General features: G+C 47.7%; 1 protein-coding gene across 3 annotated transcripts in view; it reads left to right on the plus strand.

The window, feature by feature from the left end:
- The window catches only part of Eipr1 (EARP complex and GARP complex interacting protein 1), a 121,222-nt gene that overhangs the window by 82,200 nt on the left and 11,366 nt on the right, over positions 1–27,656 (plus strand). For all 3 annotated transcript variants that reach the window (XM_006989789.3, XM_076558663.1, XM_076558664.1), the window contains one exon: positions 19,621–19,720. In XM_006989789.3, the coding sequence (XP_006989851.1) occupies positions 19,621–19,720 (100 nt within the window). The remainder of the gene's footprint in view (positions 1–19,620; positions 19,721–27,656) is intronic.

The raw sequence follows: 27,656 nt of genomic DNA on the forward strand, positions 1-27,656 counted from the left end.
GTGTTTTGCCTGCACGTATGTTTTTGTACCACATGTGTGCCTGGTGTCCTTGGTGGGTGGGGGACGCAGAAAAGGAGTCACTGAAACTGGAGTTGCAGATGGTGTGAGCCGCCATGTGGGTGCTAAGAATAGAATTTGAGTTTGAGTCCTCTGCAGGAACAGCCAGTGCTTTTAACCACTGAGCCATCTCTCCAGCCTGAGGATGAGCTCTTTAAAAGTCTTCCATTTATGTTTTGTGTAGTTCTCCTTGAGTTGGTGACTAGACTGATGCTTATGTGATGTTTTGGTGTGGAGTGGGTATGTTAGCTCTGGACCACCATGCTTGAATGCTTCTAGCACTTTCTATCTGCCCAGCTGGTGAACCTCAGCATCTTTAGGGGTCCTGATAAAGGGGAGGTTTTCTGGAGCCCAGCCTGTGAGAAAGGAAGAAGGTGATTACTTTCCAAGAGTCATACAATATAGCAGCATCACCATGAGTTTAACGGCTGATTAGCCACAACAGGGTGATTCTGCCACTCTCCATCTCCTTCTGATGATCAAGAGGCCTCCAGCCGCTTGGTAGTGAGCACTTTGGCCAACTGAAAAGCCAAAACAATAGAAACCTCATCATGTCTTGTTGTGTGTGCCCCTTCCAGTTGTGTATGGAGCAGTCCAGCAAACTACTCTCCCGAGTGGTGAAGATCTCCTTCACAGGAGAAGTTGCTTTATTAGTTGTCAGGAGCTGTGAGGATGTGTATAACATTAATTGCAGCCCATGTGGCATCTTCCCAGCTCCTGCATCCAGGGTGTGGCTTGTGTTAGGTGTTAGTATTAAGCGTGCAGCTCCATGCAGGTAGTTCTCTGGCAGCATTCTGAGTGACTGGCATTGCACAGCCAACTGACCCCTGCTTCCTGAGCCAGCTGCTGCAGAAGAAACACCCTCCCGTACAGATAAAGTAAATATCACACTGAAATGCCAGCCAGGCCGAGCATGCAGGACACCTGGGAGGGCTGGCGTGCGTAGCAAGATGGTGATTAGGAAGTAAAGGGCAGGAGTCGTGTTGAGAGAGGAGAGGGAGGGAACCTAGAGTGTTTGTCTGGAGTAGAAGACCTGGCCCTGTGTCTCCTTCCTTCTCTTCTGGTTTATATGAGGAACAGTGGATGTTGGCATAGGATGAATATTGTGAGGAGCAAGTTGATGGTTGTCTTAAGTCCTGCAAAGCTGCTTGAGGGAAGGACACACATCTGAGGTTTTCAGAGGTTTGTGTTCTGACTGTCAGTGATCACCGCAGGTCATGGTTAGATCGACCACATTGTGAGAAGGTCATTCCAGTGCCACTGCAGGTCGTAAGCAGACACTCACGAGCTGATTCCCAGCTACTAGTCAATACCAGACTTGTCCTGTCCCTTAGACTGTTGCTTAGTTTGTGCGGGGGTGGGGTGGGGTGGGGTGGGGTGTGGGGGTGGGGGAAAGACAGTTCTATGATGCCAAAGGGCACTATGAAAGTCCTACGATGTTTCCTCAGTAACCACTGTAAAAGGAATGTGTGTCATTTCCTTGAGTGTTAGAAAAGTTAAAATGCAGTGTACAGACAATTTTTCCTGGGAAGAGTCAAAGTACAGAAATCTGGAAATATAATGTAGAAAGTATAGGTCATTATTCACAGCAAAGAGAAATTCATATTCTCCCCAAACTTCAGTTCTTGTTTCCATTAAATAAAATGTTTTAGGAGTATGTTTCTGTTAGTCCTTTTTTGAACCGAGTGTCACTCAGAACGTGGGAGGAAACAGAGAGTGCCACTGTGCCCCGTGGAGAGGGAGGAAGCTAGCCCATTCTGGCTGCCACTGTGCCCCGTGGAGAGGGAGGAAGCTAGCCCATTCTGGCTGTTGCCACCAAGTGCTGCAGATGGGGCAGCTTTTTAAATGGCAGGACTTCATTCCCGGCAGTCTTGATATCTAGAAACCCAAGCTCATATTCCCTGAAGACCTTGCATCTGGTCAAGTCCCTCTGTCCAGCTCACCAATGGCTCCTGTCACTGTGCCTTCATGTATACACAGGAAGATGAGCTCCCAGGGCCTTGGTGCTTCTGATGCAACTACCAATGGTTTTGAAGTTCTGTTACTGAAGCTGAAGGCCCAATAACAATTTTAAACCTAAAGGTATGGAGATCCTGTGTGTAGGACATTTCTCTGTGGCTGGCACTCCTAATGCTGAGGAGGTGAGAGATGAGAAGACAGAGGACTTACCTGGATGATCAGAAGGGCATTCCAATAATAGTTTGTTCTTTATTTCAAATTTTACTGTAATTTAAAAGCTACCTTTAAACTTGCTGAGAGACGTAGGAACAGGAATCTTTGTTGTTATATAATGTGTCCTTGTACGTCAGGTGGACATCACCTGGGCTTGCTGTGTTCTCCCTGAATCTTAGGTGGACTCCTGCAAGGAGAGTGTTGGGCGTTGGTAGCCTCATAAAGGAGGGCTGGGGCTCTGAGCCTGAGCCAGGGTAGGTTTCAGGGATGGTGTGAGTTTTAAATTCCCTATATGAAGATGACCTGAGCCAGCTCTGCTCATTCGGCTCTAAGGTAGATGAGGAACTGTAGTGTGAATCTTTAAAGGTCTTATTAATAAAATCAAACCTGAGGCCAGGTATTGGGGTGAAAGCTGGAAGATCAGAGAAGCAGAACAAGCCACAGCTTCCTCACCTTGCCAATTCCTCAGCTGATCCTGTTTCCTCAGACTGGAAGCCTCTGAGTCCTCATATCCGAATGGATCTCAGCTGAACTGCTGCTAGAAGCCTAAAAGCTTAACCAGCCAAATGCTTAGTTTCTGGTCTTCACGCCTTATATATCTTTTTGCCTTCTGCCATCACTCCCTGTGATTAAAGGCTCACTTCTTGGGATTAAAGGCGTGTGTCACCATGCCTGGCTGTTTCCAATGTGGCCTTGAACTCACAGAGATCCAGAGGGATTTCTGCCTCTGGAATGCTAGGATTAAAGGCGTGTGCTACCACTGCCTATCCTCTATGTTTAATATTGTGGCTGTCCTGTTCTCTGACCCCAGATAAGTTTATTAGGGTGCACAATATTTTGGGGAACACAATACCACCACAAGGAACAGGCTCTAGCATAGAGCCCTTCATGATCTGCCCATCCCTCAGCCTTCCTCCACCCCAGGCAGCAGTGCATAGCAGTGTGGAGTGGAGAGTTTGTGTGTCTACACTCAGTGCACGACTTCCCTTTGCTCTTGCATGGTTGGCGTGAAGGGGCTTCCCTGTTACTCTCAGTCTCTGGCCCTCTTTGACTTGCAGAAGATGACAATCTCTTGAGTTGGGCATACATCCTGTGGAGCTGTACCTGAGCTGTTAACTGGATGTTACACTCAGACAGGAAGAAAACATCTGACAAAACCACCTTCCCCTCACCTCCAGGCAGTGTTTGCCCTTGGCTTTCTGTCTACCTGAAAGTGGAATTTTTGGGTGATGGAGCTATAAGTTTGTCCCAGTGAGATGTCAGAATAAACAGACTTTTAATAACCAAGTCACCTGATGTCAAAAGTTACATGCTCACCTGTCAGAAAGTTCCCAGGCAGCATATGAACACGACTCTGTCACTGGAAACATTCCTTGTGTCACAGCATCAAGGCCCTGCACCTCTGCAGGTGGATCAGAAGGGCTTGTTGACTTTCTGATGTGGCTCCCAAAGCCGCTGTCAGTCCTTATAGCATGTGTGTGAGGTTTATTAACCAGATCTTTGTGCCATGATCCAAGGAAAGAGTTTATTACATTGAATTTACTATGCAATATTATTTTTTAAAGAGTTGACTTGCATAGACACATTTCTTGCATTTCTGTACTCAGCAAGTAAAACGTGAAAAACCTGGCAGCTGTGGCTGCTGCTTCTCACGCAGTGGACCCGTGTGGACTGTTCTACCCTCTTGTCAGCTGCCCTGCTCTTCCACTTGACCAAGGGAAGCGAGGAGGAGCATGCATGACGATTAAGATTTAAGTTGCTTTGGGTTGCTTTGAGTTTCCTGTTGGCCATGGAGCTGTCCCTTCCCTGGGTGCTAACAATGAATTAGAGCTGTCATCCTGCTTCTGTGGCCCTCGTTGACTTCTCAGAGGACCTCAGCTGTAATTTCACTGGTTTACTCACAGCCCTTGCTTGTGATTTTGCACCATGGTTGTATAGGGGCAGAGCATGCTCCTACTGGCTGCGTGGCACTATGTTCTTGACTTTTTAATATTGTTTATGTCCTCATTCTTTGGTAGAGTGTGATAAAAAAGTGGGTGATTTTTATGAACAAAAAATAAATAAAACTTAGTTTGGAGTGGAAAGGATGGCAGGAAACAGAGTCTCTTTCCCCTATTTATAGCCCTGTTTCATGGTGATGATCCAAAAGAAGACAGAATTTCCCTTTTTATTGCCTTTTGTGGACTATAGGTGTCATAAACAGTGATGACTAGAGGAAGGTCACCCGTGAAACAGCAACAGAGGCAATGGCCATGGGTAAAGGTTCACCGGTGGTGCAGCTCTGTAGAGGCCCTGCCAGCCCTGCCCAGGCCTGCAGCTCCATTCCGCCTGCAGGAAACTAAAATCCTTTCTACCTGGTCCTTTGTGAGTTCATGCCACACTGTAAATGACAAACTGAAAAGTAAGAGTTAGGAGAAGTGAGGGTGGGGCTCACCAGCAGGGAGGTGTGTCCTGAGGGCGGGGCTCACCAGCAGGGAGGCGTGTCCTGAGGGCGGGGCTCATCAGCAGGGAGGCGTGTCCTGAAGGCCCACTCTGGGTTCATGCAGCCACCAGGGAGCATGAGAGGGCCACTCCTCACTCTTTTGGGAGTCTACTGTCAGAGATTCCAGAAGCCTGACTTCAAAATGTCTTCACTTTTAGGGGCTGGGGCTCTGATGGTGGCAGCAGGAAGCAGCTCTGTGTCCCTGACTTGGATGAGGTGGATCTCGAGTGTGGTTGCTAGTGGTTTTCATGTCATTTCTTCTTAGAACATCCCCGATCTCTCCTCCCCGGTCCTTAAACCCACTTTGGACTTGCCTTGAAGGAAATGTCCAGGAGCTTCCTTAGTCCTGCTGATTGGTTGCTCCCCCGACTCTCCTTTAAAGGACTGGTTAGTGAGCCATTAGTGGCATAGTCAGTTTGACCCTTGAGCACCTGGGACCACGGTTGGCACCTTCATGGCTTAGGTTGGATGACTATCAGAGACCTTAAGCCAAGTACTATGAAGGTGACTCTGTGTTCCAGAACTGCAGGTGCACAGGAGAGTGAAACACAGCTAAGTGTCTGCACATTACAGAGCCAAGAGCCAAGTATCTGGACTTTGCTGATTGCTTCCCCCTTAAAACCAATCTCTATGGTGTGTTTATATACATGGGATTGTATTAATTGACAAAAATATTCGACAACCAAAACCTATGGAAGGCAGGATTTGTTTTGGTGTTTAGCTTGAGGGCATAGTCTGTCATGTCAGGGAAGGCGTGATGATGAGAGTAGCTTACAGCTGTGGGGTTAGGAAGGGAGTGTGGGTCATGTCGCATCTGCTGTCAGGAAGCAGAGAGGAATGCTGGTGCTCAGCTCACTTTCTCCATTCTAGTTAACCCAGGACCCCAGTCCCTGAGACAGTGGTCCCCATGGTCATGGTGACCCTTCCTCAGCTGACCTCTGGTGAAATGGCTGGAACACTGACAGTGTCTGTGGGACATGAATGTCACTTGGCCCTGATTACAAGGCACACCTTCCTCTGCTGAGCTTTAACCTAAGGTTCATGGTAAACAGGTGGTATTGAGACTCCAGCCTTCAGACAGTGCAGAGTAGGCAGTTGTAGGTAATGGTTAGGAGAAGGTGTTCTTCATCCCAAGCTCTCTATGTCCAGACCAAATCCTAGTGCTGGTCAACATTTAGTAGAGTTCTGATGGGTAAGGAGTGACTCCTGAAGGAAGAATTTGTGTTGCTTTTTGGTCACTTTGCTTATGTTGCTATAATCCACACCTTACAATTCTGTAATCATTAGGAAACATGTTACATCTTTACTTATAACTCATCCATGTTTTGGATTTGACATGACCAGTTCACTTTGAGCCCTACCTGAGCGCTTCAGTTGAAGGCTTTCTGGTGCTGGGCTCTGAACAGGAAAGTCAGACAGTTGTAAGGTGAGACCCTGAAGGCCTCAGCCCACTGCAGCCACCTTTGGAAGACACCAGGAAGTCACAATGAGCTTTGGTTGTTGGTGCATGCATGTTGTATATGTGAGTGTGCATGTGTGTGTTTTCAAAGGCTGCCGCTAGTGACCGAGAGTTACTGCTGCTACCATCTGTGCAGTGAGAGCCAGAAGCTGAAGTGTTGAACTGATACCATGTGTAAGCCCGTGTTTAATCCTCAGATTCTGCATGTGGAAGTGAACACATGGAGTGCAAGGCTGTACCACTGAGCCAGATCCCAGCCTTCTTTTTATTTTGAAATAAGATCATCAAGTTGCTCAAGCAGACCTTGAACTCATGACACTCCTGCCTTAGCTCCCCAAATATCTGCAATTAAAGGCTTCTTCTGGTAGCAGGTAAATGGTCATCAAGCAGGTAAAATATGTACATATTTTAAAGAGTATCTCACAGGGTAGCTCTAACTTACCTGTAACTATGTAGCTAGGCTGACCAGGAACTTACTACTATGTAGATCAGGCTGACCTGGAATCTACTGTGTAGCTGGCCTCAAATTCACAGTGATCCTCCTGCCTTTGCCTCCTCCTCAGCTGGGGTTAAAGGTGTGCACTACCATGCTAGCTTCTTTTTCTGTTCTCAATTTACTGTTTCGGGGGTGGGGTAGGGGTGGTTTCTTGCAGGTTTGCATCTCAGCCTCTAAGTTGCTAATGGAATCATTTATGACTTTCAGTTTCATAAAAACAAACAAAACAAAATAAGATAAAACAAGACAAAAAACCCAAAACAAACAAACAAACAAAAATGACTTCATTGAAATTCCTCACTCAGTATTTTTGGAAAAGAAAGCCTTTTTTATTTATTTTTTTTATGAGTATTTTCTACCATGGTCTGCTAAATCCCATGACTTGCATTTTTCTCAAAGACATGGCTTTTGGCTTGAGAGATGTCTGTCTTCTCTTCTCCGAGTCTCACACCCAGGAAAGGTGGCCTTTTGTTGGAAGTAAGGGAGCTGTGAGCCAAGGGCAGGGCATGGGAAGAAACTGTAGCAGCGTCCAGGAGCTTCCAAGCTGTGAATGCAGAGAGATGCTTGTCATACATGGCTGGAGCGGTGTGCTTCCACAGAGAGACTGGGAACAGTTAGAGTCTAAAGACGCAGAATGAATGGGGTGAGCATTCTATTTCTTCTCCTTCAGGGTGCCAGCAAACCTCTCCCTGGGCTGTCCTGACCAGAACCTGGGCCATTTTGATTTCCTCTCAACTCCTGGGTTGACATTCTGTGGTCTAATTAGGAGAGTCTGGCAACGTGGCCTGACAGCCAAGACTGTAGCATGCTCTCTACTCCCAGGTGGTTGTCCTGAGTTGTTGAGGGAGCTTTGCCACCATTCTTAGGGCTACATGCCTGTTCCTAAAGATAGCAAAAAGGATGATGAGGAGGAGGGTGCCCATGTGTTTGGAACAGAGTGGTGGCATGAAATGACATTAAATGAGTGACTTCTGGGTATTTTACTGAGAAAAGACTGAGCACAGTGAGTCACTCTGAACAAATGAAGAGCTCTGTGTCCCTGCTAATCTTCTTGCTCTGGCAATAATGTTCCCAGCATTCGCCTCCCTGTCACTGGGTCCCTCTCGTAAATAAAGTTTTATTACATCGTGGCTGCCAGGGGTTGGTCCTGTGTCTCTATAACTGCTCTTATGCGTCAGGGAGAGCTCTGCTGGCCCAGAAGCCACACTGCTCACCTGGTCTGTACTGTTTGCCGTCCAGCCCTGTGGAGGAAGCTTGAGGACACAGTGACTCCCGACTTTGAGATTTTCAAATTTTTGCTGAACAAATTATGGATTTCACTTAATGTTGTAAGTAACATTATAGTTTTTTATTTTCCAGTTGAATAAATTTGATTGCATTCTAAAAGAAAGAATAGTGATTCTCTGGTCCTGTAATTCTTCACCCCCTTAGGCCTTTGTTCACTGAGAGTTTGCTCCAATGAAACATGATGAAGAATGAGTCCTCACAAATCAGGAAGTGCTTCTGTGAAGGTTTAGAGATGGTGTCATAAAGATCAAGTTCACAAGGGAACTGGAAGCAGCTACTCACAATTTCCTCGTTGTCAAGGAAATGCAAATCAGAGCAACAAATACCCTGGGGGAACTGGGAGTTCTTAACCAAGGGCCAGGATCATATTGATGACCAGAACCGGGAACACACCTCTGTGGGAAGAGGCTGTAAGCATGTCTGTCAAACCAGATATTGTGGTCCTGAGAACCAGTCCTCACCAGTCAAAAAGTTTATCTCCCAGATAATACCTACAGCTTTATCATATGAATCAGTTGTGTGAAAAATTGGAAAAGCCCAGAACCATCATGTAGTAGTAACTGGATTTTAATGGCACAGAAATCCGAGGGCTGGAGAGATGGATTACAGTGTTTACTGTTCTTGCAGAGGGCCTGGGTTTGATTCCCAGCGTCCACATAGCAGCTCACAACCACCTGTAACTCCAGTTCCAGGGGACCTGATGCCTGTTTCTGTCCTCTGTGATAACCGGTGCTCACGTGGTATACAGACAATCATGCAGACAAAACACCCATACACATAAAATAAACATTTAAAAATTACAGAAATGTGAAGCCTGTGGAAGTGTATGTATTTGACCTAGGATGTTGACCAGGATAAATTTTAAGAAGGAACAAGAGGTTGCACAGTGATACCAATGGCTGGTGACAGTCCTCCAGGGAACCTCTGTGATTGTGTTAGGTGCACCCTGTATGTTAGAGAGGGCCTAGAGAGCACGTGTCCCAAACAGTGTGTCATCAGGTGGGGAGAATGTCAACCTTTCTAAATCCACATCTGTTAACTTGGACATTTGACTTTGTGTGTGCAGAATAAATTAACACTGAGATTCAATGAGGTGTCACAAAGACAAGTGCCATCCTGAACTTAATGCCCAGAGGAGGGAGGTTGGTGGTTATGTATTTCAAGCTCATTGAAAAGGAGAGAGGACGGTGCTGGTAGGGAGCACTTGGGAACAGTAAAGATGGTCAGCCAAGCTGCCATTGGCAAACCCACGTGAAGAGCAGGGAAGCCCAAGCCACAAACACTCAGCAAGTCTGTGTGCTAAGTCCCCAAGGCAGCAAGATGAAAGAGAGAGCACTAGGTGGGTTCCAGCCACCAGGCTTAAGACGACAGAAGGAGTCAACTTTGAAGGGAAATAAATGTCTCTAGACAAATGACAGTGGCATCACATACAGCAAAACTTATGGGGTGCAGCAAAGTACTTCTAAGAGGGAATAGTTTATAGTGATGGGGATCCAGGTTAAGTTTATAGTGATGAATCTTCATGAAGAACGTAGTGACAAGTGTCTGCAGTAAGTGTGCAGTAGTGAGTGTCTGCAGTAAGTGTGCGGTGGTGAGTGTCTGCAGTAAGTGTGTGGTGGTGAGTGTCTGTAGTAAGTGTGGTGGTGAGTGTCTGCAGTAAGTGTGCAGTAGTGAGTGTCTGCAGTAAGTGTGTGGTGGTGAGTGTCTGCAGTAAGTGTGTGGGAGTGAGTGTCTGCAGTAAGTGTGTGGTGGTGAGTGTCTGCAGTAAGTGTGGTGGTGAGTGTCTGCAGTAAGTGTGCTGTGGTGAGTGTCTGCAGTAAGTGTGCGGTGGTGAGTGTGTGCAGTAAGTGTGTGGTGGTGAGTGTCTGCAGTAAGTGTGCTGTGGTGAGTGTCTGCAGTAAGTGTGCGGTGGTGAGTGTCTGCAGTAAGTGTGTGGGGTGAGTGTCTGCAGTAAGTGTGCAGTAGTGAGTGTCTGCAGTAAGTGTGCAGTAGTGAGTGTCTGCAGTAAGTGTGGGTGAGTGTCTGCAGTAAGTGTGCAGTGGTGAGTGTCTGCAGTAAGTGTGCGGTGGTGAATGTCTGCAGTAAGTGTGCAGTAGTGAGTGTCTGCAGTAGTGTGTGGTGGTGAGTGTCTGCAGTAAGTGTGTGGTGAGTGTCTGCAGTAAGTGTGTGGTGAGTGTCTGCAGTAAGTGTGCAGTGGTGAGTGTCTGCAGTAAGTGTGTGGTGGTGAGTGTCTGCAGTAAGTGTGTGGTGGTGAGTGTCTGCAGTAAGTGTGCGGTGGTGAATGTCTGCAGTAAGTGTGGGGGTGAGTGTCTGCAGTAAGTGTGTGGTGAGTGTCTGCAGTAAGTGTGTGGTGAGTGTCTGCAGTAGTGTGCAGTGGTGAGTGTCTGCAGTAAGTGTGTGGTGGTGAGTGTGTGCAGTAAGTGTGCGGTGGTGAGTGTCTGCAGTAAGTGTGTGGTGGTGAGTGTGTGCAGTAAGTGTGTGGTGGTGAGTGTGTGCAGTAAGTGTGTGGGGTGAGTGTGTGCAGTAAGTGTGTGGTGAGTGTCTGCAGTAAGTGTGGTGGTGGTGAGTGTGTGCAGTAAGTGTGCGGTGGTGAGTGTGTGCAGTAAGTGTGTGGTGGTGAGTGTGTGCAGTAAGTGTGTGGGGTGAGTGTGTGCAGTAAGTGTGTGGTGAGTGTCTGCAGTAAGTGTGGTGGTGGTGAGTGTGTGCAGTAAGTGTGTGGTGGTGAGTGTCTGCAGTAAGTGTGTGCAGTGGTGAGTGTCTGCAGTAAGTGTGTGGTGGTGAGTGTGTGCAGTAAGTGTATGGGGTGAGTGTGTGCAGTAAGTGTGTGGTGAGTGTCTGCAGTAAGTGTGGTGGTGGTGAGTGTGTGCAGTAAGTGTGTGGGGTGAGTGTGTGCAGTAAGTGTGTGGTGAGTGTCTGCAGTAAGTGTGGTGGTGGTGAGTGTGTGCAGTAAGTGTGCGGTGGTGAGTGTGTGCAGTAAGTGTGTGGTGGTGAGTGTGTGCAGTAAGTGTGTGGGGTGAGTGTGTGCAGTAAGTGTGTGGTGAGTGTCTGCAGTAAGTGTGGTGGTGGTGAGTGTGTGCAGTAAGTGTGTGGTGGTGAGTGTCTGCAGTAAGTGTGTGGTGGTGAGTGTCTGCAGTAAGTGTGTGCAGTGGTGAGTGTCTGCAGTAAGTGTGTGGTGGTGAGTGTCTGCAGTAAGTGTGTGGTGGTGAGTGTCTGTAGTAAGTGTGGTGGTGAGTGTCTGCAGTAAGTGTGCAGTAGTGAGTGTCTGCAGTAAGTGTGCAGTAGTGAGTGTCTGCAGTAAGTGTGCGGTGAGTGTCTGCAGTAAGTGTGTGGTGGTGAGTGTCTGCAGTAAGTGTGTGGTGGTGATTGTCTGCAGTAAGTGTGTGGTGGTGAGTGTCTGCAGTAAGTGTGTGGTGGTGAGTGTCTGCAGTAAGTGTGTGGTGGTGAGTGTCTGCAGTAAGTGTGTGGTGAGTGTGCAGTAAGTGTGGGGTGGTGAGTGTCTGCAGTAAGTGTGTGTGGTGAATGTCTGCAGTAAGTGTGTGGGTGAGTGTCTGCAGTAAGTGTGTGGTGGTGAGTGTCTGCAGTAAGTGTGTGGTGAGTGTCTGCAGTAAGTGTGTGGTGGTGAGTGTCTGCAGTAAGTGTGGGGGTGAGTGTCTGCAGTAAGTGTGTGGTGAGTGTCTGCAGTAAGTGTGTGGTAGTGAGTGTCTGCAGTAAGTGTGTGGTGGTGAGTGTCTGCAGTAAGTGTGCAGTGGTGAGTGTCTGCAGTAAGTGTGTGGTGAGTGTCTGCAGTAAGTGTGTGGTGGTGAGTGTCTGCAGTAAGTGTGTGGTGGTGAGTGTCTGCAGTAAGTGTGCTGTGGTGAGTGTCTGCAGTAAGTGTGTGGTAGTGAGTGTCTGCAGTAAGTGTGTGGGAGTGAGTGTCTGCAGTAAGTGTGTGGTGGTGAGTGTCTGCAGTAAGTGTGTGGTGGTGAGTGTCTGCAGTAAGTGTGCGGTGGTGAGTGTCTGCAGTAAGTGTGGTGGTGAGTGTCTGCAGTAAGTGTGCAGTGGTGAGTGTCTGCAGTAAGTGTGTGGTGGTGAGTGTCTGCAGTAAGTGTGTGGTGGTGAGTGTCTGCAGTAAGTGTGTGGTGGTGAGTGTCTGCAGTAAGTGTGTGGTGGTGAGTGTCTGCAGTAAGTGTGGTGGTGAGTGTCTGCAGTAAGTGTGTGGTGGTGAGTGTCTGCAGTAAGTGTGTGGTGGTGAGTGTCTGCAGTAAGTGTGCGGTGGTGAGTGTCTGCAGTAAGTGTGTGGTGGTGAGTGTCTGCAGTAAGTGTGGTGGTGAGTGTCTGCAGTAAGTGTGCAGTAGTGAGTGTCTGCAGTAAGTGTGTGGTGAGTGTCTGCAGTAAGTGTGCAGTGGTGAGTGTCTGTAGTAAGTGTGCAGTGGTGAGTGTCTGCAGTAAGTGTGTGGTGGTGAGTGTCTGCAGTAAGTGTGGTGGTGAGTGTCTGCAGTAAGTGTGCAGTAGTGAGTGTCTGCAGTAAGTGTGCAGTGGTGATTGTCTGCAGTAAGTGTGCAGTAGTGAGTGTCTGCAGTAAGTGTGCAGTGGTGAGTGTCTGCAGTAAGTGTGTGGTGGTGAGTGTCTGCAGTAAGTGTGTGGTGAGTGTCTGCAGTAAGTGTGGGGGTGAGTGTCTGCAGTAAGTGTGTGGTGAGTGTCTGCAGTAAGTGTGCGGTGGTGAGTGTCTGCAGTAAGTGTGCGGTGGTGAGTGTCTGCAGTAAGTGTGCGGTGGTGAGTGTCTGCAGTAAGTGTGTGGGGGTGAGTGTCTGCAGTAAGTGTGTGGTGAGTGTCTGCAGTAAGTGTGCAGTGGTGAGTGTCTGCAGTAAGTGTGCGGTGGTGAGTGTCTGCAGTAAGTGTGTGGGGGTGAGTGTCTGCAGTAAGTGTGCGGTGGTGAGTGTCTGCAGTAAGTGTGTGGGGGTGAGTGTCTGCAGTAAGTGTGTGGTGAGTGTCTGCAGTAAGTGTGCAGTGGTGAGTGTCTGCAGTAAGTGTGCGGTGGTGAGTGTCTGCAGTAAGTGTGTGGTGGTGAGTGTCTGCAGTAAGTGTGCAGTGGTGAGTGTCTGCAGTAGTGTGCGGTGGTGAGTGTCTGCAGTAAGTGTGCGGTGATGAGTGTCTGCAGTAAGTGTGGTGGTGAGTGTCTGCAGTAAGTGTGCAGTGGTGAGTGTCTGCAGTAAGTGTGCGGTGGTGAGTGTCTGCAGTAGTGTGTGGTGAGTGTCTGCAGTAAGTGTGCTGTGGTGAGTGTCTGCAGTAAGTGTGTGGTGAGTGTCTGCAGTAGTGTGTGGTGAGTGTCTGTAGTAAGTGTGGTGGTGAGTGTCTGCAGTAAGTGTGCGGTGGTGAGTGTCTGCAGTAAGTGTGTGGTGGTGAGTGTCTGCAGTAAGTGTGTGGTGGTGAGTGTCTGCAGTAAGTGTGTGGTGGTGAGTGTGTGCAGTAAGTGTGTGGTGGTGAGTGTCTGCAGTAAGTGTGCTGTGGTGAGTGTCTGCAGTAAGTGTGTAGTAGTGAGTGTCTGCAGTAAGTGTGGTGGTGAGTGTCTGCAGTAAGTGTGTGGTGGTGAGTGTCTGCAGTAAGTGTGGTGGTGAGTGTCTGCAGTAAGTGTGCAGGGGTGAGTGTCTGTAGTAAGTGTGCAGTGGTGAGTGTCTGCAGTAGTGTGTGGTGAGTGCAGTAAGTGTGCTGTGGTGAGTGTCTGCAGTAAGTGTGCTGTGGTGAGTGTCTGCAGTAAGTGTGTGGTCAGTGTCTGCAGTAGTGTGTGGTGAGTGTCTGTAGTAAGTGTGGTGGTGAGTGTCTGCAGTAAGTGTGCAGTGGTGAGTGTCTGCAGTAAGTGTGTGGTGGTGAGTGTCTGCAGTAAGTGTGTGGTGGTGAGTGTCTGCAGTAAGTGTGTGGTGGTGAGTGTCTGCAGTAAGTGTGCTGTGGTGAGTGTCTGCAGTAAGTATGCAGTAGTGAGTGTCTGCAGTAAGTGTGGTGGTGAGTGTCTGCAGTAAGTGTGTGGTGGTGAGTGTCTGCAGTAAGTGTGCAGGGGTGAGTGTCTGTAGTAAGTGTGCAGTGGTGAGTGTCTGCAGTAAGTGTGCAGTGGTGAGTGTCTGCAGTAAGTGTGTGGTGGTGAGTGTCTGCAGTAAGTGTGCAGTGGTGAGTGTCTGCAGTAAGTGTGCGGTGGTGAGTGTGTGCAGTAAGTGTGTGGTGGTGAGTGTCTGCAGTAAGTGTGCGGTGGTGAATGTCTGCAGTAAGTGTGCGGTGGTGAGTGTCTGCAGTAAGGAAAATGATCACATGCAGCACCCAGCATGTGGCAGGTGGTGACGTGCATGCAGTGCTTGGCATGAGACAGATGATGACCTGTAGTATCTTGCGTAAGGCAATGCCTGGTACTCCTTAAGTATCAGATGTTACTGCAGTATTGTAGCAGGCTTCCTGTTGAGAGTTGCACTGAGCTAAAGTTGGCCGGGCAGTATTTCCGTAAAATACGGCAATCTAAGGTCCTTAAAAGATACAATTCATCAAGCTTAGTTTTGCCTGTGGAGTTTAAGAGTTCCCAAACTTGTGTCTCCACAAAGAGCATCAACACCACAAATAACACTGTTGACAGAAGGGCAGTATGGCAGAGCGCGGCATCTGGTACCCTAGGAATTCCAGGTGACGAAGCAACACTGTCAATAATGCAGTTGGGGCAAGGCATGCAAGCTGGATGTCAAGGCTGCCCTGCAGGTTACAGCTGGGAATAGGAGTTTACACATTGGAGGTTAAGGACAGAGGTGACTAAAAGTCTGTGTCCATCGAGGGCCTGCAGGTCTTTACTCTCCTGCTTTCAGCAGTCCCAAGAGTTACTTCCCCAGCAGCCCTCCTCCTGGGGAGACTCCTGTACTCTTGGGGAGTAGCACTTTTCCTGAGAAGGAGCCTGTGCTCTTGGGGAGCAGCCCTGCAAATGAGCTTCTCCTCCCTGACCTGTACCTGTTATGTGGGATCTCTACTCATTTCTCCCCTGTGCATCTCAAGTTTACTGGACATGCTTGCCTGTGCTCTTCTAGGCTGTGAGAATTGACATTTGACCGGGAATCCAGACAGTCAGCTGTGAACAGTGTGAGGGGTGGTGAACCTGCCACTTAGAAAGGCAAGGGATGGCCCCATGCACCCAGTGCAGGCAGCTCACTGCTGTCTGTGGGGGAGGTGGTGAGAGGAGGTGCCATCTCCCATGAGTCTTAGTACCTGCAGACTATGGTTCCCTGTAGCTGACTTGCCCTGTCCGGTGTCAGTTCTGGGCCAGTGAAGAGCAATGCTACTCTTACCTCAGATCAGAAGGGTGTTTAAGATGCAGGTGTGCTTCTTATTGGGTCCTAGGATTGTCTCCTCCTTGACCCTTTCCAGTTTGTCTTGATATCTGGCCCCTGCAGGACACTCGATGCACAGAGCTCTATTTTAGGGAGCTTCCATCTACAGGCAGTCTCATGACTTTCTAGAAGCCACTTAGCATTGTCTGTGTGCTTATCTAGTGAGCATTTAGTGAGAGGAAGGACCAGCCTGTGATGCCATCATGTACCTGTCCAACTACTGGGGTCCTAGAGCAGGGATGAGCCTCTTTGGATTTGGCGAGTACCGTGTCTTGCCTGCCTGCCTGCCCCTTCTAGGCTACATAGCTGCTGTCTTTAGGTTTTATATTCATCGTGACCTTCAGAACACAAGTGACAGAGACTTTGTGTCTGGGACATGAAGCTTTTGTAAATGCTCAGCTGTAAAAACTCAGAACCAGGTTATTTTCTAAAGCAAGCGAATGCTGCCTCCTGTGAGCCTTAAGCACATGTGGTTCCTTTTCTAATTAGAATATATTTCTCCTCTTTGGATGTAAAAGCTCTTTCTACAGCCACTTGAAAATAATTTTATCCATCCCCCTTTTCAAAATACTGAGAAATGTGAGCTTTTTCTCAGGGACAGACAGCTCTGCAGGGTGGAGCAGTGTGTGACCCGTGCTGGCCGGGGACAGGTGCCATTGCAGGCCTGTGTTAGCAGGGCGGTGTCTTGCCCATAAGGTCCTGTGAGCATTGGGCTAGGATGGCGGGAGGTGTGCTTCATTGGGTCCTTCATGTGTAGGTGACTTTTCTCATGGCTGCGACCGAACATCTGTCAGAAGGCAGCAGAGGGAGGAGGGGTTTGCCCGGGCTCATGGTCGTGAGAGGTTACAGTCTATTGTGGGAGAAAAGGCATGGCCACTGGAAGAAGCTCCCTGCTTGTGTCTATGGATAGGGAACCACTCAGATGGAAGAGAAGCCAGCCTGTAAACACCATGGCTCACCCACACTGAGGAGACTTCATGGGTATAGCTTCGCAGATATATCTAGGAGATGAAATGGCAGCAAACTTCCTGTCCCTCTGGCTCTTCGAATCTTCCCACTCCTCTTCCATGGTGATCCCTGAGCCTTAGGATCAGCAATTGTGTTGTCGATCTGTCAGTTAGCACTGGACACCTCAGGGGCACTTATTCTCTGTATTTTCATCAATTGTTGTTTTTCTGTAATGGTCTTCATCTGTTGCAAGGAGACTTTTTGATGAGAAGGGTAAGACCTATACTTACCCTGTGGCTGTAAGGATAAATGTTTAGAATGTAGTTTATGGTCTAGTGAAATGGTTGTTACAGGTTCTCCTCTGAGCTCATGACTTCACTAGCCCTGGGTGGTTGGCTTGGTTCCCTGTACTCAGCATGATTTCCCTCTTGTTGAGTCCAACTAGAGAGCTGTTGGGCTATTCGCAAAGTATGTAGGCCACCACTGCACTCTTGGTTATTGTGCCATGCTTGTTGTTGCTTTAGTTCATAGGTGTCATATCTGGGTAGACACTTGGTTGCTTCCCTCCTTTAGAAACTTGCATGGAACCATCTGCTACCATGAAAGCTGTCCTCAGTGGTCTGAACTGGCAGGAATAAGGGTTCTGAGTGGTGAAGTATTGAGAGGGAGGACAGGGATGACAAACAAAGAAGACAAAAGCAATAGCTGGGACCGGGAGGTCTTTTAAAAGCTGATATAAGTTTATTAAGAAATGCAGGGATTGGGGATTTAGCTCAATGGTAGAGTGCTTGCCTAGTAAGCACAAGGCCCTGGGTTCAATCCTAGGCTCCAAAAAAAAAAAAGGTCTGGAGAAATGGCTCAGAGGTTAAGAGCACTGACTGCTCTTCCAGAGGTTCTGAGTTCACTTCCCGGCAACCACATGGTGGCTCATGACCATCAGTAATGAGATCTGGTACCCTCTTCTGTATACATAATAAATAAATAAATCTTAAAAAAAAAAAAAAAGAAAGAAATGCAGCAGCAAGCCTGGTGGTGGTGGTGCACAGCTTTAATCCCCACACCCGGGAGGCAGAGGCAGGCGGATCTCTGAGTTTGAGGCCAGCCTGGGCCACAGAGTGCGTTCCAGAACAGCCAAGGCTGTTGACACAGAGAAACCTTGTCTTGAAAAATCAAACCAAACCGAACTAACAACAAAACACCCCCCAGCCCTCCCCCACCCCCACTCCCACCCCCTACGCACAAAATACAAACAGACAAACAAAAAGAGAGGCCACAAAATGGCCAAAATCAACCAAGAACAGACAATGTTGGCAAAGAGAACATTGGATATCTCCAACACAGTTGCCATAGGCTTGATAACCACAGCCCAGGGGGAAGAGTTGGGTCCCCAGAAACCACAACCTTGACTTCTGCAAGGCACCGGCTTCTGCAAGTGTCAGATAGGCTTTACCAAATCCGTTCCTGGACAAGGACACAGAACTAGAGTTCCCTTTGTTACCCGGGCTATCTTCTCTTGTTCCATTTATTTACTTGCAAAGTTTATGGTTCCATTTTTCTTTACAGCTGAATAGTATTCCGTCTGTATAAGTACCACATCTTCGCTATCCATTTGTCAGTTGAAAGACATTTAGGTTGTTTCCACTTTGTAGCTCTTTTGAACAGAGTGGCAGAGAACATGGCTGAGGAATTATTTGTAGAGTAGGTTGCTAAGTCCTCTGGCCATATGCTGAGGAGTGGTACAGCTGGGTCACATGGTAGATTTATTTTTAGCCTTTTGAGGGCTCTGCTCACTAGTTTCGAGAGTGGCTGGACCATTTTGTAATCACCCAGTGCATAAGGGTTGCCTTTTCTCCACATCCTCTCCAGCATTTGTTGGTGGTTGTGTTGATCTTTCTGTTCTGATTGGATAGTATGGAATCTCTAAGTTGCTTTAATTTGCTTAGGTCCCAGCCTCACCCACCCACCCCAATGGTCCATTTCTTTCTTTCTTTCTTTCTTTCTTTCTTTCTTTCTTTCTTTCTTTCTTTCTTTCTTTCTTTCTTTCTTTCTTTCTTTCTTTCTTTCTTTCTTTCTTTCTTTTTTTTGGACTCTTTGTCTTTTGAGTTCTTTATATATTATCGCTATTAATCCTCTGTCAGGTATATAGCTAGCAGAGTCCCTCCCATTCTGTGGGCTTACTCTTTCAACATCTTCTCCACTGATTGTTGTATAGAAGCTTTTTAGTCTTACTTGTCAATTATTGGCCTCAATTCCTGGCCAAATGGAATCCTGTTCAGAAAGTCTTTCCCACACCTGTGTTTTCTCCTAGCATTTCCAGTGCTTCAGGTTTCACATTCAGGTCTTTGATCCATTTGGAGGTTTCTTTCTTTCTTTTTTTAATCTACAATCAAAAAATATACTACAGATCTGAACAGAGGGTTCTCAAAAGAAGTAAAAATGTCTAAGAAACATCTCAAAAAAAAAGAAAAAGAAAAGAAAGGAAAAAAGAAAAAAAGCTCATTGTCCTTAGCAGTTAGGGAACTGCAAATCAAAACAACTTTGAGATTCTATCTCACTCCAGTCAGAATGGCAAGTATCCGAGAAACAGCCTACAACAAATGCTGAAGAGGATGTCGGGGAAAGGGAGCCCTCATCACTGTGTGCCTTGATCACATCCACCCCAGTTCTCTAAGACATTTGCCTCTTATTGACCCTTCAAATCCATGCTTGGAGTAGTTGAGCTGTACAGCGGGAAATGGCTGTGATTGGCTCAGACAAGGAAGCAGCTCCTGTCACGGGTGGCCCACCCAGAGCCTGGGGTATGGGTGCAGCTCTCAGCTCTGCCCTACCAAAGACAAGGCGTCACATGTGAAATCTTCTCTCCCAGTGCTTCTCCAGCTGCCCACTCCTTGTGGCCAGCTGTTTGTTCCGTAATTACCAGTGAGCTGTGTAGTATGAGTACCTGAGTTAGCGTGGGGTGCACTTGTGACTCATGACTTGGGAGACCAACACCCGGCTACTGGCTGGTTTAGTTCTTGGTGAGATTTGTTTTCCTGGCTTATATGGCTGCCTTCTTACTGTCCTCACATGGCAGAGAGAGACAGGACTGCAAATTCTCTGCTGTCTCCTCAGGGACTCAGGCCCCATCCAGAGAGCCTACCCCCACGATCTTCTCCCACCCAATGTGTCCATCATGCTGGGGGTCACAGCTTTGACATATGACTTTGGGGACACAGAGACAATGTTAGTGTCTCTGACATAGGTTATTAGATGCCAGTGTTAATAAACACTAGAGGCTTTGGGCCAGGAAAGAGCTTGCTGAAGTGTGAAGGGCATGTATAAAAGCTGTGGCTATGTGCTCGGGGGTCCCCATTGCTCATATTAATATTTGGCATTTGTCTTTCTTTAGCGTCGTATGGGAGCCGATGGGGGATGGGAAGAAGGTCATTTCTCTGGCGGACAGCCACATCCTGTTGTGGGACCTCCAGGCCAGCTCAAGTCAGGCAGTGGTGAGTAAGAAGGACAAAGGTCTCACTGGGTGGTCTTTGGAATTGAACTTTTTGGGTTGAATTCAGAATACACACCTGGTCCACACATTTGGAATTTTGAAATTAATTATCAGATAGGGAGGATGCAGGGACTGAGGTGTAAAGCAGAGACCTGAGTGTTAGGCCTTGTGGGTACAAATTGAAAGCACTGTGAGGTGGCTTCAGGTCTAAGTGTGCTCTTCTCACAAGACTTCTTTAAAGCCACACTTGCAGAGGGACGCTTACACAGGCTGGACTCCACATTCCTGGCCAGCTTCACATGTATTTATGTGAATTTTAAAATGAATTCTAGCCTTTCTTAGGAGTCAGTTTGTTTCTGGCTACTCATTTTAAGTATTTTGCCTTTTGTAGAGTTAAAAACCGTGTGTATTTTTCATGTTTGATTCTTTGAAATCTTTTTTTTTTTAAAATGCATGTTTACAGGCATTTATACTTTATACATTCATCGTGCTTGTTGTCAAAGTATCAGCTGTAGGAAGAAGAAAACGCAGGAACCCTGCAATGAAACCTTACAGTGTCATGTCCCCAGGGCCACGCTGTCACCTTTACAGCATCAGAGCGTGGGTTCCTCAGGTGGCAATGTCTTATGTTTATTTGTTCCCATAATGCTTCCTGAGCTCCTTCCCCTCTCCGTGCCTTACAATATTAATAATGCCCCTAGGTTAAAGAGAAAACATGAGTGATGATGCGTCGTTATTAATATGAGGTATGGATGCTAGACTTCTTAAAATATTAACCGACTTTTTAAAGCTTAAAAACACGGTCATACTATCAAGTGAAGTTTGAGTCGGCTTATTTTCCTAGAGCATTGATATTATTTAAGGGCAAAAAGTCATCATTTTAAAAAGATAATTTTTAAAAATCACCACATTCTATATGATAATCCACAGGAGTTTTTAAGGTAAAAGGTTAGGCAGGAGATGTAGTGCCTGGGCTAGCTGTGGACATTTTCAGAGCTGGGAACACACTCATGACCTCCACCTTAGGAGATATGGGGTGGACTGGGCTGTAGCTGGCCCGCCCTCCAGTTCTTCCTTCAGCTGTACCTTAGCTGTCAAAGCTTTCTGAAGGAAGGAAATACTCCTCCCCTGCACATCAGGCAGGCTTTGCCATGACCCTGGGGAGGAGCTAGCACAGCCTCCCAAGCACGCTTGGTGTCCCTGCACTGGGACTGTGCCCAGCAGAGGCCCCGGGGCACAGTAGTTCAGGAGGCCCTACTTGCCCTTGGCTGTCCTGTGCTGTGGTCAGATGGTGAACACGTCTTCACACCCCAAGTCATTGCTAACGCATTTCATGGCGGGGTGATTAATCTGTAACTTATTTTCTGCAGAGACCAATTTAGTTTTCTCTCCCCCTTTTTTATCTGCTGTCAGCAGTTCTGTCAATATCCCTTTGTGACCCAGTGCCGTGGTATTTAATACAGAAACCTTCCCATCGATTGCAGCCTCCTCACACTGGCTTCTCTTTTTCTATTGTTTGAGGATATTGCCTTCTGTGGTGAATCTAATCTTATGCTCACTGCATCATTACCTTCTGCAATTAAATTGGAGATCCTTTGCCATTTATAATCATTAGCTGAACCCTGGGGAGGCCTGGAGTGGGAGGGTCTATGGGGTGTGTGGACAGCGATGAAGGCATGGGTGGCCTCCCTGTTTGCATCTGCTCGCTCATCTCCACACCCTGCTGCCTTTCCTCTGTGGACATCGTTGTCTCTGTCAAGGTGGCACAGCAAAGACCCTGGTGACCCTTCTGCTAGTGTCCACCCCGGTTCCTCCGCATGGTGGCCTTACACACAGTAGCTCCCGGGAAGAGACAGAGTCCCTGAAGTCCTAACTCTGTGCGCACAGGCTTGTCTCCTTTGACTTGTAGGTCTCCTGTCCCGAACTGTATGGTCTGGAAATACTTCTCCTGCTTGTCTCCTGTGTTTCCATCTTCTTCGTGTGGGCTGCACAAAGCCGAGCCGTTTTCTCTTGCTGTTTTGTTTCTCTCCTTGCTTTCTTTTTAAGTGTTTTTATTTATTCATTGAGAATTTTATACATGTTTTGATCATATTCGCCCACTCCCCAATTCCTCCCAGATCCTCCTCCACCTCCCTACCCACTCAACTCATTTTTAATTAGCATGTAAATTATAGCTTTCATTATGGCATTTTTGAAACAAAATTCATTGCAATTTTAAGGCTTTCTTGACTATATATAGAATGTGTTCAAGGTCAGTGAGACACTGTTCAAAATAAAAAGTTAAGAGGACAGAGCTCTCATGCAGTGGTAGAGCACTTCCTAGCAGGCCCTGGTCTCCAGAATAGCGGAAACCTTTAGGACTGGGTGTGTTTACGGAAAGGAGCTGCTAACTCTGGAGTTGTGGTGCAAGCCCAATGTCCTCATGTTCTGAGTGCCCACCATTCTACATCCAGGGTCCCCACTCTGACAGGTGACCCCCTGCAGAACCTATGGCTGCAGTACCCAGATGTTGCCTTGGCAGGGGGCAAGGCTAAGGTGAAGGGGTACAGGCAAGGGAATGCCTGCCACCAGGGTGGCACTGCAGGCTTTGGGATGAAGGTCTGTTTCTGCCTGCCTGTCCAAGCATCTCCATCCACATCCCTGAGTGAGAGATCATGGCATGTAATAGCAGAGTTATCAGGACAGAATCTCCCACTGTGACATGGCTAGCATCCGGCACATGCTTGATGACAGATGGGTGGGTGAGTGGGTGTTGGATGGTGGGCCACTGGCTGGGAGGCCAGCATGAGAGGTGCTTGCGTGGAGAGGTGCACTGGTAGATGCATGGGTACATGGTGCATAAATGGATGGATGTTACAAGTATAGGATGCTATAGTATTTGATGTCCAGTTTGGATTTGATAATGACCACTAAACATCTTAGGACAGAGGCAAGAGCTAGAGAAGAAAGAAACTAAGGTGCCAAAAAGCAGATTGTATTTACTTCATGATTAATGATGTTCCCAGAGTCAACGAGTGATGATTGACATTCCAGCATGAAAGATGGAAGTGTGTCTGTACTTAGCTTGTAAGCCCAGCTCTTGAGAGACCCAGACAGGAAGAGCTCAAGTTCATCTTGAGTTACACAGAGAGTTCCCATCTCAAAAACCAAAAAGAAACGAAGCCTGATGTGGACACAGTCTAACTTTGTTGCTGTTGGCCTTACTTTTCTTTAAGCCTCTGGTGTTCCTCACACACTGTCCTGTTCTTGGCCAAAGAATTGACCATAATGAGGAGGTCTCTTTAGAGGTCACTTGTATCTAATTGGTATCACAGAAACAATTTTTGCAGTCTGGTCCATCCTGGTAAAAAATTTGTGAGGTTGTACATGTGGCCTTCTAGGAACAAGATGTTCTATATAAAGAGTATGCTTAGCAAAGGTCTACAGAGCCATTTTTGGTATAAACTGAGTATATGGCTGTGATAGGGAATTCTACCACCTGATGCTGTTACTACCCTGTGTGCATTTTCTATGCAGGAAGACTCCCTTTCCAAGGAGGCCTCTCCAGACCCTCAAACCATCTAATTAAATATAATTCAGAGTATGTCATCCCAGGGAGATGTCTCTGCCATGGTAGTATATAAGTGACACACTGGCCTCTGTGCCCATTGATGTGCAGTGTCACAGTCAAGCTGTGGTTCCCATACATGTGTGGCAGGACCCCATCTCTACCTTGTCTCCAGGCTCTTGTTTGCATTAGCTTTCTCACTGCTGTGCCACAGCCCCTGTTACTGGTGATGTAGAAAGAAGACACTTATTTTGCTTAGTTTCAGCCCACTCCGGTGGTGGCAGAGCATAGCATTCATATCATGGTGGTTAAGAAGCACAGCAAAAAACCACAGAATTCAAACAAGGTGCAACCTTAACAGGCACATCCCAGGGACTGGGCTCAGAGGTTAAGAGCACTGGCTGCTCTTCCAGAGGACTCAGGTTCAATTCCTAGCACTCATGGTAGCTCACAACTGTCTGTAACTTCAGTTCCTGGGGATCTGGTGCTCACATAGACATACATGCAGGCAAAACACCAATGTACATAAATTTTAAAAAAAAAAGAGGCACATAACAATGACCTACTTCCTCCAGCTAGGCACTACCTCCTAATATTTCCAGACCCTTCCCCAAAATAGCACCACTAATAGGAACATCCAAAACATGAAACTGAGAGGCCATCTCATTTTAAACCATAATACCCACCCCAAGGTCATGGCCATCTTATAATGCAAAATGGCTTTAGCCCATCTCTAAGAGTGCCCAGTCTTAACATTTCAAACATTGTTCAGAAGCCCATGTTGATTCAACCAAGGCCACTCTTAGCTGTGTGCCCTATAAAACTCCAAAAACAAGTTATTCACTCTAGTTTACAATGGCACCAAGTAAACATCTCTATTCCAAAGGGAGAGGCAGGAAGACAGCAGTGAAAGATCAGACCAAAGCAAAACTAGAACTCAGGAGGGCAAATATTAAAACCTATAGTTTCTTGTGTCTGGCAACCAGCACACAGCAGTGTGATGCGAGGGCCAGAGGACTTGGGCAGCCCTGTGCCAGGCCATGGGGTTTCTCTATTGGGTTGGCTCTGTTCAGTACCTGCTGTTTTCCCTTGTAGATGTTTTTCTCCTCACCTCAACATACTGGGATCTTGACTGCTGCTTTGGTTTTACCCTCGTAGTCCACACCACTCTCTCAGGGCCTTGCCCTCAGCAACCCTTTCTTTCCAGGGCTGCACACAGGGATCCTGGCCCTGCCACACACTGCCTAGCCTCCCCGGCTTTCCTTTCAAATCTGGGTGGACACTGCAGCTCTTATATTCCTCATGCCTGTAAAATTAGCATCATGTGGATGATGCCAAGGTCTGCTGCCAGCTTGAGTGGCAGCCGGGTCTTCTTGGACTGGTAGCAGCCTCTGGATGCCTAGGTGGGCAGCCTCTGTAAGAAGGGGACCCTGGGATGCTTTGTCTCAAGGGAAAGTCTTTCAGTGGTTTGTTTTTTCATCCCTGTTGGCAGGTGGGATCTGGCCAGTTCCTGAGATGCTCTCAAGGTGGCTTCCTTTGTCCCATTGAGAAACGAGGCCTTTCTAGTAGCTTGAGTCTCTTTCGTGGCTGTGTCAGCTAGTTCAGTTTCCAGTGTGCTCGTTTCCTAGCCAAAGTGCATGTTTTCAGGCCTCTCTGCTGTGTTGTAGCTTCTGATTCTCACTGTTAACCTGGTTAGAAGCAGCCAACAATGGCCATGCCACAGCTTTGAGATTTCTTCCTACAGATTAGTCCATCATCTTTAAACCCAGGCTCCCCCATGAATTCCATTTCTAGTATCTACAGACTGCATTGCCTTTGTTCTGAACTTATCCCAGGGCCACTCAGAGCTCTTGAAATGTTCCATGTGTTGTGTATTGAGTCATGACAAAACTCAAGAAAAATACCATGTTCCAGACAACTGCTGTTTTGTTTTATTTGATCCTTGTACCCAGTCCTACCAGGACTGTCTTCACTGTGCACCTAAATTACATTAGAGGATGCCATGCCTCCTGAGACTTAGCAACCTGCCCAGGGTAACCCTCAGAAGCCAGCAAAGCCAGATCACCCCTGGGGTAGAGTTCCTAGCCTGAGATTTTCTCTCTCTCTCTCTCTCTCTCTCTCTCTCTCTCTCTCTCTCTCTCTCTCTCTCTCTCTCTCTCTCTCTCTGTGCTGTAGTCAGCACTTATAGATGGTGTTGCAAGATGGCAGACTGCATTTCACTGCAAGTTCAAGATGGGGCTCAAGAGAGAAGGGAGTTGGACAGTCTGATGCAAGGATGAAGAACATAGCAGTTTTTCAGCAGCGTAAGGTCCTCCGCTCCATACCCATCTACAATGCCATGTCTGCATTTCACTGGTGTTTGTCATCATGCTGGCAAGACAGCTGCAGCAGTTCCAGCCATCACATCCAGATTCCTGCAGTACCAGCAAAGAGAAAGCCAATTCCTCTGTCCAGGTGTCAGACACTATCCCATGTCATATCTAAACTAGTCACTGGCTTCAGGCAGTGTCAGGCCCCAGGCTGGGAAGGGGCTCAGAGTAAGGTGGACAGAGCTGTCACAGAAGCTGCTCCAGCCTTGCCCTTCACACAGCATGCACGGGTCACTTTGTGCTGCCTTACGGTGTAAGCACCACAGCCCCGTCTGTTGTTCAAGGAGGCAGGGTAGGGATGCTTGGCTCCCTCTGAAGGGCTGCTGTGAGCATCACACTTGCTCCTGGTTGCTTCCTGGCTCAGTGGCCATGGTGGTAAAAGTGCAGCTTTTTGTCTTTACAACTCCAACACCAAGGCTTTTCTGAAACGCACCCACGTGAGGCTCAAGGAGGACTCAGGTCACCTCAGTGTGTTCACTGGAAGGCGTTTTCTTTTGTTTTAGTGACATTTCATCTGAAAACATTTGTTAGTTGCCTTTAATCGTCCTTTTTGGACCAGGAAACCCTGAATATTTCTCTTTAATGCTGAAAAACATGACTGTGTTTGTCATACCCTGTGGAGTTCCTGCTGAGCTGTCTCCATGTCTCAGGAAAACAGGGGTGGTGGCCATCCTTGCAGCATACCCATGTTGCTGCCCTCAGTGGGCCGTTTCTAAGGCTTATCTTCTCAGCTCCTTGCATCGGGAGTCCGTACATTAGCCTGCTCAGGGGTCAGGCCCTGGCTCTGCCTCAGCTGGCCGTGTGGCCGTGCTGAGTCCCCCACTCCACTTGAGGAGTAAAGTAAGGGAGGTTCTGTGGAGGGAGGCTTAAGCTTGAGATTCATTTTCATTTTGTCTCCCCTTGACCTCTGAACTTACTGATACCTCAGCTTAGGACCTTTGCTGCTGTCTTATACCTGACCACAACAGTGCCTGTCTCGCACAGCCCACACCGACACATTGTGTTTTAAATCCCACTTGAGACCTGAGTATGGCCCAATGGGTCCTTCATCTGAACTGTCCCTGGACCTGTAGGTTTCTGACTGACAGAAGGCTTTCCTGGGAAGTCTGCCTCCAAGCTCAGCAACATTGGCTTTTGGAGGATGCAGCTCCTGCAGACTGAGCCTCTGCAGGATGTTTCTCACAGTGTGGTCCCTGAGGTGGGACTGGTTAGGGAGTGGGTTGCCCAGGCCACAAAGCCCAGGGTCAGACTTCTGACTGTTTTGGCTGTGGCCAGCCGTAGGCATTTTCCATCTTCAGCTCCCATTGAGGAGCTCATCTTCCCATAGCTCCGTCTCCTGCTCACCTTGAGGACATCCTGGTTGCTTCCCTTTCTGCCTGCCCTGGTCTTCACCCCTTCCCCACCCCTTCCCCTTTTTTTCTGCTTTGTTTTTGTTCTCACCTCTGCCTTGAGTGCCTCACTCCTGTTTCCCAGCTTACATTATGGCTGTCCCTCAGGAAATTGCACTCCTTCCTACAGCTGGGGAAATCTTGGAAACTTAGACCATCATTGCTTACCTGGCCCCACTACTCATTTACTAGGTTTATTCATTGCCATGTGGTTTGAATTCTCAAGACAGCCATGGTTTCCTCGTCTGTATCTTGTGACTTTCAATTATATAATCAGGAAATGAACCAATAGCCTTGCCTGGCTCTGTAGTTGGGTTTTCTGCTGTGGAGGCTCTATGAAGTTGTGCTGTCTGAGGTTGGGGTCGTTCCTCCTGGCATAGTACCAGGCATTCTCACATCAGCTTCATCAGTGAGCTTGCTCTGTCCCCTCCTTGAATCTGTATTCTTTTAAAGATATGACCTGGGGCTGGAGAGATGGCTCAGTGGTTTAGAGCACTAGTTTCCAGAGGACCCAGGTTTGAGTCCCAACACCCAAAGAAGGGTTCACAACCATCTGTGACTCCAGTCCCAAGGAATTCAAAGCCCTCCTCTGGACTCTGGGGCACCAGGCACACATGTGGTGCACAGGCATCC

This window comes from Peromyscus maniculatus, chromosome 22 (genome assembly GCF_049852395.1).
Source record: "Peromyscus maniculatus bairdii isolate BWxNUB_F1_BW_parent chromosome 22, HU_Pman_BW_mat_3.1, whole genome shotgun sequence".
Taxonomy (NCBI): Eukaryota; Metazoa; Chordata; class Mammalia; order Rodentia; family Cricetidae; genus Peromyscus; species Peromyscus maniculatus.